This window comes from Apis laboriosa, unplaced genomic scaffold, assembly GCF_014066325.1.
Source record: "Apis laboriosa isolate Shangri-la unplaced genomic scaffold, ASM1406632v1 scaffold4_cov146, whole genome shotgun sequence".
Taxonomy (NCBI): Eukaryota; Metazoa; Arthropoda; class Insecta; order Hymenoptera; family Apidae; genus Apis; species Apis laboriosa.
This window is the reverse complement of record NW_025223501.1, coordinates 3,233,686-3,246,051: the sequence shown is the minus strand read 5'-3', so window position 1 is coordinate 3,246,051 and position 12,366 is coordinate 3,233,686. Positions and strand designations below refer to the sequence as shown.

Here is a 12,366-nt window from a genome sequence, read left to right as displayed (position 1 = left end):
ATAATCTTATAAAATAAAACAAAAATAATTTAGACTAGATTGTTTTATTAATAAAACTGATTATGAAATTACATAATGCCAGTACTATTGTAAATTTTCTTACATTTCTTACTAATAAAATCATAGTAAAAAATAAAAGTAAAAAAGTAAGGTAATACATTCAATGAACAGTACCGTAAAATTGGAAACTTTGTTAGCATAGAAGTAAATTTAATTGCATATATAATTATTATACAAATTAATTTCATGTTAATATTGAACTTTGTATTTAACTAATACTAACACGCAATTGTCTTCATAAATTCGTAAACAAATAATTATTGCTTAAATGGAATATTATACGAAAAAAAATACAATATATACGTTTATTAAAAATTCATGCGAATAACTGTTATAATATATTGAGTAAAAAAATATGTAAGTAATAAAATAATTGATATACTTTAAGAATGATCTGAATAAAAATTGTTTTTCATTTAAATGTCTGAAATTTTTTATTTTAAGGCCGGTTTTTTGGAAACTATTCTTAAAAAAAAATATTTTTGAAATAATATATAGAAAAATGGATATACCAATATTTAATGCTAATTATTTACAAACTTGTGTTATAAATTTAAAAATTTCTATTTTACATGCATTTTAGAAAACAATAATAAAATTAATATATAAAAAAAAATAATATTAATTGTGAATTAAAAACATTACAATATTGATCATTTTTATGTTGTCTATATTGCAAGTAAAAGTACTGTATATGTATTTTTAAAACAATTAAAAAATTTATATAATAAAACAATATTATATATTACATGCAATTTTCTTTCAATATCATGTAAAAAATAACACTTATGCAAATGCTTAATATCTTATGGTTTTTTCAATGGAAAATCCTAATGAATTACAATTATATTCATTATATTAAGACCGCGATATTAATTTAAACTTGAATTCTAAAAAAGATTATTATTTATATTTATTATTTGCATTGATATGGATGTTTCCTTGTTGCATACCAAAGTCTTAGAAACTGCTCTTAATCCTAAAACTTTGGACTATAGTTCGAGGTCGATTTTATTCATTATGCAACAAGCTCGAAGAGCACTTATGCACCTCTTATAAATTTTTTAAGGAACGAATTTTAGCATTGGTCTTACGAAGTTCAATAATTTTCTATTTTTTTTCTTTTTTTACCAATCCAAAATGGATCAGCAAAATGAATTGATCATAAGAATTCATAAGCGCTTGTCTAAGCAAGCTATCAGCACCTTTTCAATGTGAATGAGGGCACTTGTGATAATCTCAATATCTGTGCAGATAAGCTAATAATTATAACCATTCTACACAGTTACATTCAGATACTATACATTTATCGTACACTATGCCACATATCACAATTGCAATTGATAATCTGTGAGTGGATCGAAATCCTTTTGGTGGCTAGAATTCGATGCCATAACGTATCCCCATAGTTGCATAGCTGCTGCACACACTCTTTGTATTTCATCAACTTCTTCAAAATCAAGATCTGTTCGCCAATGAAAGGGCGCCACTTTAGAATTTCGAAAAGTGCTTGAAACACCGCCAACGTCATTTTTTGTATGAGTATCTAAAAATTTTTTTACATTTATATGAAAATCTAAACCATAGAAATTATACAGTTCCTTCACATATCTGTAGGGATCTACAGATAAGTCTTCGTAACGTACTACCCTGTTAAATAAAAAAATAAATTATTTTAAAATTATTTAAATAATCGAAATTTTTATTTTAATGAAATTTGTTTTTAAAATATGTCATATGTTTTTGGAATATTGATTATAAAAGAAAGGCATGTACCTGAAGGTATGTGGATACTTTTCTATCAGTTGTACAGCTGTACTAAAATCCGAAACCATATCTGCACATACTAATGCAGGATCTGAGCAATCAGGATTAGTAGGACACCATTCTCGATGCTTTCTAGATTGCAAAATTCCTCTTGGGTCACGAACTAATAGAACTAAACGTATTCCTAAGCTAAAAAAAGATTATTTTTTTTGAGAGATAATTATATTTTAATTAAGAAAAGTAAACTATTCTTACTCTTCTTGTTGTAACAGTTTTTCTGCAGCACGCAATCGTAAACGAACTATTTTCATCGACTGAAAGGGAAATAATTTGCAAAATTTAGAAACGAATCGTGGATCCCAACAAATTTTTTTGTGAATTTGACATTGTTTCCATAAATGCGTGTTATGATTGAAGACCCAAGGATGTGTTTTGCCATAATCTAAATATCGATCTGGAGAAAAAAAATATTAAAAAAAAAAAAAAAAAAATGAAAAAATGCATTTTATTTGATTATGCATTTTTTTTTCATATGTTAGAAAATGTACCAACCAAGATTATTAAAATCACACTTTAGTAATGCTTCAAGATTACTAAGTGCTTCATCAGCAAGTGGTGGCCCCCTAATCTGTACAATTCCAAAATCAAGTAGAGGTTCATAATGATAAAAATTTGCTGGATGTGCATTAACTACATCCCCAAGAAACGTACTTCCACTTCGCCAACTTGTCAAAATTACACTTCTCATAGGTCTTCCTCCTTTTTCTAATATTAAATCTTCCAATTTACTATAAGAATTATTGATTACAAATAAATACTTATATTAATGTTTTAATTATAAAATTTAATTATGAAACACACCTGACATTAACTCCATATTTTCCATTGGGATATTTATATCCTTCCATTTCTTTTTCGATTGTTTTTCTCTGTTGATCAACAACTTCTTGTATCTCAGAAAGGGTAATATTTTCAATAGATCTAAAGTATGCCTATAAATAGCACATATAATATATATATTTAGATTATATAAGATTCAATTTTATTTATTTATGTTTAAATCACACTAAAAATAATAAATATAAATAAATAAAATATATATTTTTATTCTCAATATCAAAATTCATATAAATATCATACATACATACATACATAAATATGTCAATATTAACTTTTGTATCGTGAATAAAAAAATTATTTTTCACAAAAAATATTTACTTACCTATATATCAAATATAATAATTATAAAAAAGAAAAGAAAATATTTTAAATTTTATAGTTTTATTTACCATCTTTAAAAATTTTTCATTAAATGTTTTTTTAACTTATAGAAATTAATTTATAATATTTATTGTATTGAATAAAATTAATAAAGTATATAACTTTCATATGCATTTTGCTTACCGTTGCTGGATCTTGAATTTTGATGATACGTGGCCTTATTTCCACATCCTAAATTGAAGAAAATATTGATAATTCAATGAAAATATATAGTATATTGTGAACACAATAATGCTGCTGATGTAACCAGGATAATATCTTTCTCCCTCTTTCATTATGTAGTAATAAGTTACTTTTGAAAATATATAGTGGTGCAAAATTATATATATTAATATAATATATATATTATAAAAAATAAAGTAAAATTTGTAAGTAAAATTTTTTTTAGTAAAGAAAATTTATAAATAATACTTTTAATAAGTAAAACTAAAAAGAAATATTAAATTGTGCAAAATATATAAAACAAAAATAAATCACAAAAAAAAAGAAGCATTATTAATTACTTAAAATCTGTATATGTGTTAAATATAATTGTTTTTGTTAATTTTTATATAAGATTAGTATCAAATTACCCCAGTGATCAATTAAGCAGGATATTTCCAATGATCTTCAATAATTGCTATATCTAATGTTGTTTAAAGAAAGGATAGGAAAAGGTGGAAACAGGGAGAAAGAAATCTGGTAAGTGTTTGTAATGGTTTGACAGTTCATTGTTAGTGTACAAGTGGAAAAAAGTTAGGTGCAAAAGTTAGACTTTACCATCGGAAAGAGCGTGTTTGGCGTGACTCAATTTAGAGCAATCCCCACCTCCGATTTTTTACTGACCGATATCACCGGCTGAAGTCGATGCTCAAGGTAGCTGCTGTAGCGTTGATTAAATGCTAAGAAGAAGATGCAAAGGGATGCCAGGCCTACTAGACCATAGAAGCTCAGTCGTTTTGACATCTTTGGTCCTAATTATACATATATTAATTAATATTAATAATTATAATATTATACTATTTAATAATAATTATTATTTTAATGTTATAATAGACATAAATTAATATAATATTAATTTAATAATAATATAATAAATTAATATAATATAATAGACATAATGTATATCAGTTAAAATTTTCACATTAAAACATCACACAAATTAGTATTTGTGTTATTATTTAAATATTTCACTTGCTTATTAAATATATACATATTTATGTATATATTTTTTTTATTTATAATTACATAAAATAAAAGAATTAAATTTGTAAATTAAGTAAAATATTTATTAAATAAAAATAATTATTTTAGCATAAGATTAGCAACAATAACAAAAAATAAACTAACAAGAAATAATAATTTAAAATATTTTATATTTTCAAGTATTTTATCTTTAAAATTACATATTATTAAAAATTCATTAAAAATTTAATTTATTTATATAATAAATAGATAATTAATATTATCAAAATATTAACAAAATCACAAAATACTGTAATATAATAAAATATTGATTAAAATTTTGATAACAAAGATCAATTATTAAACATTCATATCATCATATAAATAGCCAACGTGGAATAAATCTCAAATAACAATTCCCAAAAAGAAGCGCCAGACATATTAATGATTTACAGTATAGAAAAGTACAGTATATAAGTGTTGCAAAAATTTTATTAAAACATTGACATTTGTCTTACCTTGGAATCATACAATTCGTTGCATTTGGAGTTTTCAATCGTGAATAACGTGATTGTCGAAAATCTCACGTTTTTTTTGACATTTTAAAATAGCGATAGAAAACACACAACCATCGCATAGCGCACATCGTGAGCCACTGACGCAGAAAGAATCATACTGCGGCTAACATAGGGTAATCACATGACGCGAGTTCATGTGTATGAGTGAATGAGATTTATCACATACACAATTATAAAGTATGAGCGCGATATACAAGATTGAGATATACACTCTACACTTAACGATTATTACGACTATATTCACGTTATAGTTACATAGGAGATTATTAACGATCGATTTTGACATTTTGACATGACATAAATTTAATAATTAAATATTATTAATTATAAAATTACATACATTCTTTAGTTAGATCAAAATATATTAGTCATAAACATATTTGCTACGTATATACACAGCAAAGTTACTGATAACGATTGATTAAATATATTCTAAGTTTTCATCAAATGAATTAATGTAGCTTTAAAAATTAAAATAAATAAAAAAAATATTTAAAAAATTGGATAATTCATATATATCTCAATATTGCATTACTATTACTTCTAATAATATTCAACTTATATATAATAATACGTTATATTTTCATAATTAATGTATATGTTATTCATATAAACATTGTTTTTCAATAACATAGACATGTATATTCAAAATTGTAATTCAAAATTCAAAAATTCAAAATTCAAAAATTCAAAAAATCATTATATTAATGAACACTATTATATATAATTTTACATTATCTATTTATTATCATATTTAACGGATTTATTAAAAAATCAATTGATCAATAATATATATTTTAGTGTCATTTTCATTATTCATTTCAAATTATATCATTAATAATGGTTGGAATTTAAAAAAATGTAAAATTATGAATAAAAAATAGAATAAATATTTTATAAAATATTTTGCAGGTATTATATATAAAATACTGCATTTTACATATGATTACATTTATATGAACTATTGTGATAATATACTATTATATTAAGTTTTTGTTTCTTTGTATATATATATAATAAGTTTGAACAATTAACTGAATGTTTTAAGAATATTTTTTACAAGATTACAAATAAAAGAATAAATTTGACAAACAAATCTTCGAAGCGTCATTTTTCGATAGAATATTTAAAAAAACTCACAATTATATATTATACACAGGATATATTATATTTTGCAAAGATATTGTAAAGCTTAGAAATATTGTAAAGCTTAATATGATCAAAAATATTGTAAAGCTTACAATATATTATTTTTTTTTACATTACATATTTTGGTTTTCAAAGAGAAATCATGAAAGCTTAAATGACATTTCATATCTATTGCTATTGGCATTATATCACATGCTAAAAGACAAAGAAAGAATCTAATGAGAAGAATGTAACTAAAAAATCAATTCCATAAATAAATAAAGTGTAAATAAGGAAAATAAATAGTAAGAAAAGAAACACAGATAAGAATTGGCTATTAACGCCATCTCTTTAAAAATATTCAAAAGATGGCACTAATTTTTAATTCTTATTGTATTTTATCCTTATTTTATGAAGAAATGTCTTTGATGCTTAAAAGATGAATCTATAAATTTGCTTTTTTCGTCTATATTTCATATTATTTCATTTGCAGTATTTTAGAAATGATATTGATTCTTTAATTTTTATTCTATCTTATTCTTATTTTATCCTTTTTATTATTTGTTTTTCTTATCTATACTTGCTCTATAAATTTTATGTGCTCAAGAAAAGGGCTTCGATATTTGATTAATAATTAAAAGCGAGAAAAAATAAAAATGAAGAATTTTGGGACTTCCATATGATTTAATAATAAAATTTTTCTATTTTTTATTTTAAAATTTTTTATTTTTTAAATCGTCTTTATTGTATAGATCCTAATATATAGAATTATATATTAGCAATATATATAAATAAGTTTAATTTTAATTTATATTATATTTAAATCCAGTTTTATTATAAAAAAATATATAAAATTTCTTTATCGACAATCTTTTCTACAATCGATAAAGAAAATTATAATAAAAAAACTAATAACTTTTTTAATAAAACTAAAAACTAATAATTACTCAATAATAATATGAGTAAAAAAATAATCATTCTAAAAAATAAAATTACATCATTCATAATTTAAAAAATAAAATTAAATCATTTTTTTTTACATAATATTATTGATCAATTACACGTTAATAATAATCAATAAATAATAATTTTCATATTTTTTTTAATAAAAAAAATTGTAATTAATTTATTTTATAAATAATTTTCATTAAATATCCTATAGAACATCTTAACTTTTGTCAAAAATTCAGAAAAAATTAGAAACTATCAGCGCTGATTTGTAGAATTACACCAGACGTCGCCACAGCTGCATAGGTTGCCCATGATGTTGATGCAAAGCAGTCGGATGCTGTTGCATGAGCAGTGCAGTTGTTGCTGGGGGGAGTTATTTCGATCGCACGTTTCTCGTCCCTTTCTCTTTGGTCTGATGTCACACTCTTAGCTTAGATATTTTTTGAGTTAGAACGTTTATACCGGCTTCGCCGTCGCAACATAACACATATGATTGCCTGTAATTGTTTGTCTCTATATGTTGCCGTGTTTCTCCCTTACGGAGCGACTTAAACATTCTACAGCATTGTATGACGTATTCTCGAAGTGGAGAGACCTCGTAATTAGCGAGCCGTGTTATCGAGTAAACGTGAATCAACACAAGTTTCGGTATACGAGCATACATCGTCTCCCGGTGAAAGACGTGGAAGTCGAGCATCGTGTGTCATAATGCATATCGTCCTGTGCTTTTTGTAACTGAACGTGATCGGGATAATTCGTGGTGTAACTGCACATTAGGTTGGACTGCGTCGACAACAGGGCCGAAAATTGTGAGCGACATTTTTGTTAACAACTCGGCACCGAAGATGTCATACTAAAAAACCTACGGTGAGTCCGCTCTGTCTTTACGTTCTTCTTAATCCGGAATTTCAGCGATGTATTGGTCAATACTGGTTTAACTGCTTTTTTTTTTTTTTTTATTTATTCCGAATAAATATTTTACTGAAAATCAGTTCGGCAAAACAGCTAAATCACATATTTTACGGTAATTACGAGAGCATCTTATACGTATGGAGTAGAATATGTTTATCTGTTTCCAACCTGAGTTGTCTTTGCAATTTTAGTTATCTGGAAATTTTAATTACTTCTAAAAGAAAGAAAATTTCTGAAAGAATTTTTAAATTCTTCCGTGTATAAATACAATTGAATAACTATTTCGAAGATTCTATAACTTGAATTTGAATTTATTGTATTAACATATAACGAATAAATTAACTGCCTCTGCGAATTAAAATTCAATTTCAAAATTAATGACAAATTATGATGAAAATTTTTATTATATTTATATTCTATATATATTTATATATTTATTTATATATATTTATATTCTATAATTATATTCTATAATTAAAAAAATTAAAAAAATTATAGGATTTTCGTATTTTAAAAATTTATTTCTACAATAATATTTGCAAAATTTTAAAACATTTCTCAAATAAAAGAGGTATAATACAATATAAATTCATACTTCCGCCTGATAGTATGAATGTTCAATTGTTAAAATATAACGGTTACCACGTAATTATTTGAAAGATTTAACACGCGTAAGAACGATTCCAATAACAATTGGCATTCAAAATTCAATTAATATCTAATTTTTTACAACAACAATTACTATTTTCGAAAGAAAAGGAATAAATATATACATATTTTACAGTTAGGACAATTTTAACTTTGTAATACCATTGGAGTTATTTACAATACAATGCTTTTTTATTACTAATAAAATTTCTCAAGTTTGAGAAAAATATGAAAATAAATTATGAAAAAAATCATTATTTATATACGTGATTTTGTATTGAATTTTATGACAAAGTTTTAAAAAATTAAAAGTCTTTTCGTTTTGAAATAAGATCAAAATTGGAAAAAGATTAAAGTTAATTCTAATTCATAAAACGTAGAAATGTAAAAGAGTAGAGATTAAATTTTAATTTCCTTATGCTAATTTAATTTTTCTTCAGCATATGTATAAAATAAAAAATAAAATCTAACAAAATATATGAAAGTACAATATAAAATCTTCCTTTTTATCTTTCTATCTTTCTATCTGATTTCCTGATTTTCTTATCAGAAGATTACTCGTTCGAAATTTAATTGCGTCTCCATCTTTTGGCAATAGTCCAAATGATAAAAACGAAAACTACCGGGTCAGCGAGCGAATTGAGACTTACAATGTGACGTAGGAAAAACAACGTGACAGAAAATTTAATGCCGTAAAATTTCGGAACAATCATATCAGACAGCAAATAAAACTGAGAACAGTTGATAAGGATTTGATCAATCTTGTTTAAAATAGAATTGAAATTAATTTGTTTTGTGCTAAATTATGTTTTATTTAAACGTTAAGATTTTGCGATAATAGTAAACGTTATCAATGATAAATATTTCTAATTTCTAACAAATATTTAAAGTGTTTTTTTTTCTTTTATCATTAAGTTAAATAAGAATAGAATTTTATGTACATATATAAATTTTTCTTATACGTAATATACACAAAAAATAATTTAAAAGTGATATGATAAATAAATGATATTTGCATTTGATGCCAACAGTCGGCTATACAAAATTATATTATATAAATTATATTATACATATAAGATTAAGTAATTTCAATATTAACTTTAGAATTCGTTTATATTAATTACAATAATTAAATTAAATTTAAATTAAATATGTTTGATGTTATTTCATTTGTTATTAAAAATTGTTATTAAAATTTATAAATTAAACAAATATAAAATACAATTATATAATAAAATACAATTATATATATAAAATACAATAGTATTTAAATTTATATATATTGATTTAATTTAGGTTAGGTTAGGTTAAACAGAAGTAAAATTTATTAATTTTAAAATGAATCACTATAATTGTAACAAAATTAAAATTTACACGAAATTTATGCAATATTCATCTTTTCAGTGATTTTTAAAATGCCTAAACTATATAATCTTTCTTTCTAGAGAAGAATTAAACATTGTTGTTGTTATTATTGCTATTGCTATATGATTATATTGATGTCAACTTCGGTCATTGGTTAAGCGAAATGAAATTATTATTACTAGTTATTAATAGCCTATTGTTATACAGACGTAATATACGATCCCAGAAATAAATTACCAACGAAAATGTCTATATTTGTTCGTTGCGTTGAAAACAAAGTACACGCTACAGGATAAGTTACATCATACTTCTACCGTCTCCTTTGTTCCGTCGGTTTATTCGAGTTGTTTCATTTTTCACGGCGGTGGATAAGTTTAATAACCGAAATTATAGTAACTTTTACTCAAAATACGCGAGGAATGTTCGTGATTTAGGTAAAGGTAATTGTCCTCGACAGGCAATGCGCACAAAAGTCAGCCTCGTGAGAAGCATCAGTGAATGAACTGTAGAAAAATACTCACTGTTGTGAGGCTTGCGTGCCGGCTGGTCGCTTTGTTGAATAAGTTCGGGGAGGCAAATGGGAGTATTATAATCGATAGAGAGCATACTCGTCCGTAATTCATCCACGCAGCGTGTATATTTGCGAAACGACTGTTTGAAAGCGAATGCACAGAACTCAAATATTCTTTTTATATAAATATGTATATTTTTATGTCATTTATTATCAAAAAAATATTATCAAAAAAATCATTTACCAAGTGATTTCTTTTTATTTAATGTTATTCACACGAAAAATAAAAAAAAATTAGGAGATAAATTTTACAGCGCGGGAAAATAAAATTCTCGAGAAATTGCTTGTTATCGATTATTTTATGGAAATTTGAATTTATAATGGAATAGAAATGCGGAATATTTTTTACAGATTCATCGAGGTACCATTATTTGTATTTTGTTCATTGGCTTCCCTTGGTTTTTCCCTAGTCGGTTAAAATGACTCACGCAATGATACGCAATGCCACAGCTGCTGATCAGTTATTGATATTCGCATCGTTGGATATTAGACTGCAGTAGGGTGCATTTTGCGACGAATTGATTAAGTCTAAAATATTTATGAGACCAATTCGTGATATTCGAATTGGTTCGTTCTTCAAAAAAAAAATGCATTCATTGCTTTAAAATTTCACTTTTAAAAAATAGAGCAACTATCTATCTGTATCTTCATTTATTTCCTCAAAAAGCTTGCAAAATTTTAATTAGAGAATATAAAGATATCGCGGATTTCTTCTATCTAATGAACATTAACACACAAATATAAGTCAAGTAAAACATTTTAATTAATAATCGTCTATATCTAATTCTAGAATTGAATTTTCGTTTCAACCAGTTTTTTTTCTATCAGAAGAAAAAATAATCGAAAAGAACATAGTCAAAATTTGAAATAATATTTTTAATTCAATAATTTTTTTTTAATTATACTTTATGTCAATTTTATTCAGATTTTATTCAGAAATATTTGTAAAAATATTCAATAATAGAATATTCGATTCATCAGTTTTTTAAATTCTTAAAAAAAAAGATTCGAAATTAATTTTTATTTTTAATCATGTATATGTATTTGTAAAATACGAAAACTTAAAATTTTAAAAGTTACAATAATATTTTTGTATATTATGAACAAATATCATTAAAAATATATAAAACGCTGTGACAGAATTTAAAGAAATATTTTAGCTTCTTCTTCGAGACGAGTTACTTACGAGGGCCACATTGCCAAGAACTATTAACCGGTCATCTCCAGAAGCAAATAAAGTGTTGTAAATGTATAGCGGAGCATAGTTTACGTAAAATGACGTCCGCATAGGGAGATTGTTTCCCGGTTAAAAAAGAGTTAAAATATCGCCGCACGGTGGATAGCTAACACCACGTGTGCGCCATACGGTGTCTGTAATACGACGTCATCGTTGCCTATGATACGTGAAATTGGCCTAGAGTCGACCAATTACCACAAAAATGGACCGCTTCCAAACTACTTTTCATAATTCCTTCGAAACGAGAGAAAATTTGAAATTTTATTGGAAAATCGTAATGGAAATAATCATTATATCTATTCCTTATTTATTGGATTTTTACACATTTAAAATCGGCACCAAAAATCAAAAATGATGCACAGTGGTGAATATTGATACGGTATCAAAAGTAATCTGCAATGCTGAATATTAATGGCACCAGAAATCGAAAATGGTCCACAATGGTGAATATCGAAAGTAATCTGTAATTGAATATTAATGGCACCAAAAATTGAAAATGGTCCACAATGGTGAATATTAATACGGTATCAAAAGTAATCTGCAATGAATATTAATGGTATCAAAAATCGAAAATGATCCATAATGGTGAATATTAATGCACCATTAAAAATCGAAAATGATCTACAGTGATGAATATTGATACAGTATCAAAAGTAATCTGCAATGCTGAATATTAATGGCACCAAAAATCGAAAATGATCCAC

The 12,366-nt window shown here is 24.9% G+C and overlaps 2 protein-coding genes across 4 annotated transcripts in view; one reads left to right on the top strand and one right to left on the bottom strand.

Annotated features, from left to right (window-relative positions):
• Positions 1–625: 625 nt before the first annotated feature.
• On the bottom strand, positions 626–4,923 carry LOC122717072 (carbohydrate sulfotransferase 4-like). 3 transcript variants are annotated; one of them, XM_043940787.1, is made up of 8 exons: positions 4,791–4,923; positions 3,916–4,061; positions 3,232–3,279; positions 2,689–2,819; positions 2,380–2,615; positions 2,083–2,281; positions 1,837–2,016; positions 626–1,710 (listed from the first exon to the last, which is right to left on the bottom strand). In XM_043940787.1, exons 2-8 carry the CDS (start codon positions 4,051–4,053, stop codon positions 1,389–1,391), a joined length of 1,254 nt encoding a protein of 417 aa, XP_043796722.1. In that variant the 5' UTR covers positions 4,054–4,061; positions 4,791–4,923; the 3' UTR covers positions 626–1,388. The 3 variants fall into 3 exon arrangements, with proteins under 3 accessions (XP_043796722.1, XP_043796725.1, XP_043796724.1); XM_043940789.1 differs by having other exon boundaries at positions 628–1,710; positions 3,934–4,061; XM_043940790.1 differs by lacking the exon at positions 4,791–4,923 and having other exon boundaries at positions 3,868–4,055.
• A 2,388-nt stretch (positions 4,924–7,311) lies between these two features.
• Positions 7,312–12,366, top strand: part of LOC122717156 (beta-1,4-glucuronyltransferase 1) — a 51,822-nt gene continuing 46,767 nt past the window's right edge. Inside the window, exon 1 of the mRNA XM_043940948.1 lies at positions 7,312–7,796. The gene's annotated coding sequence lies outside the window, so the exon portion shown is untranslated. The remainder of the gene's footprint in view (positions 7,797–12,366) is intronic.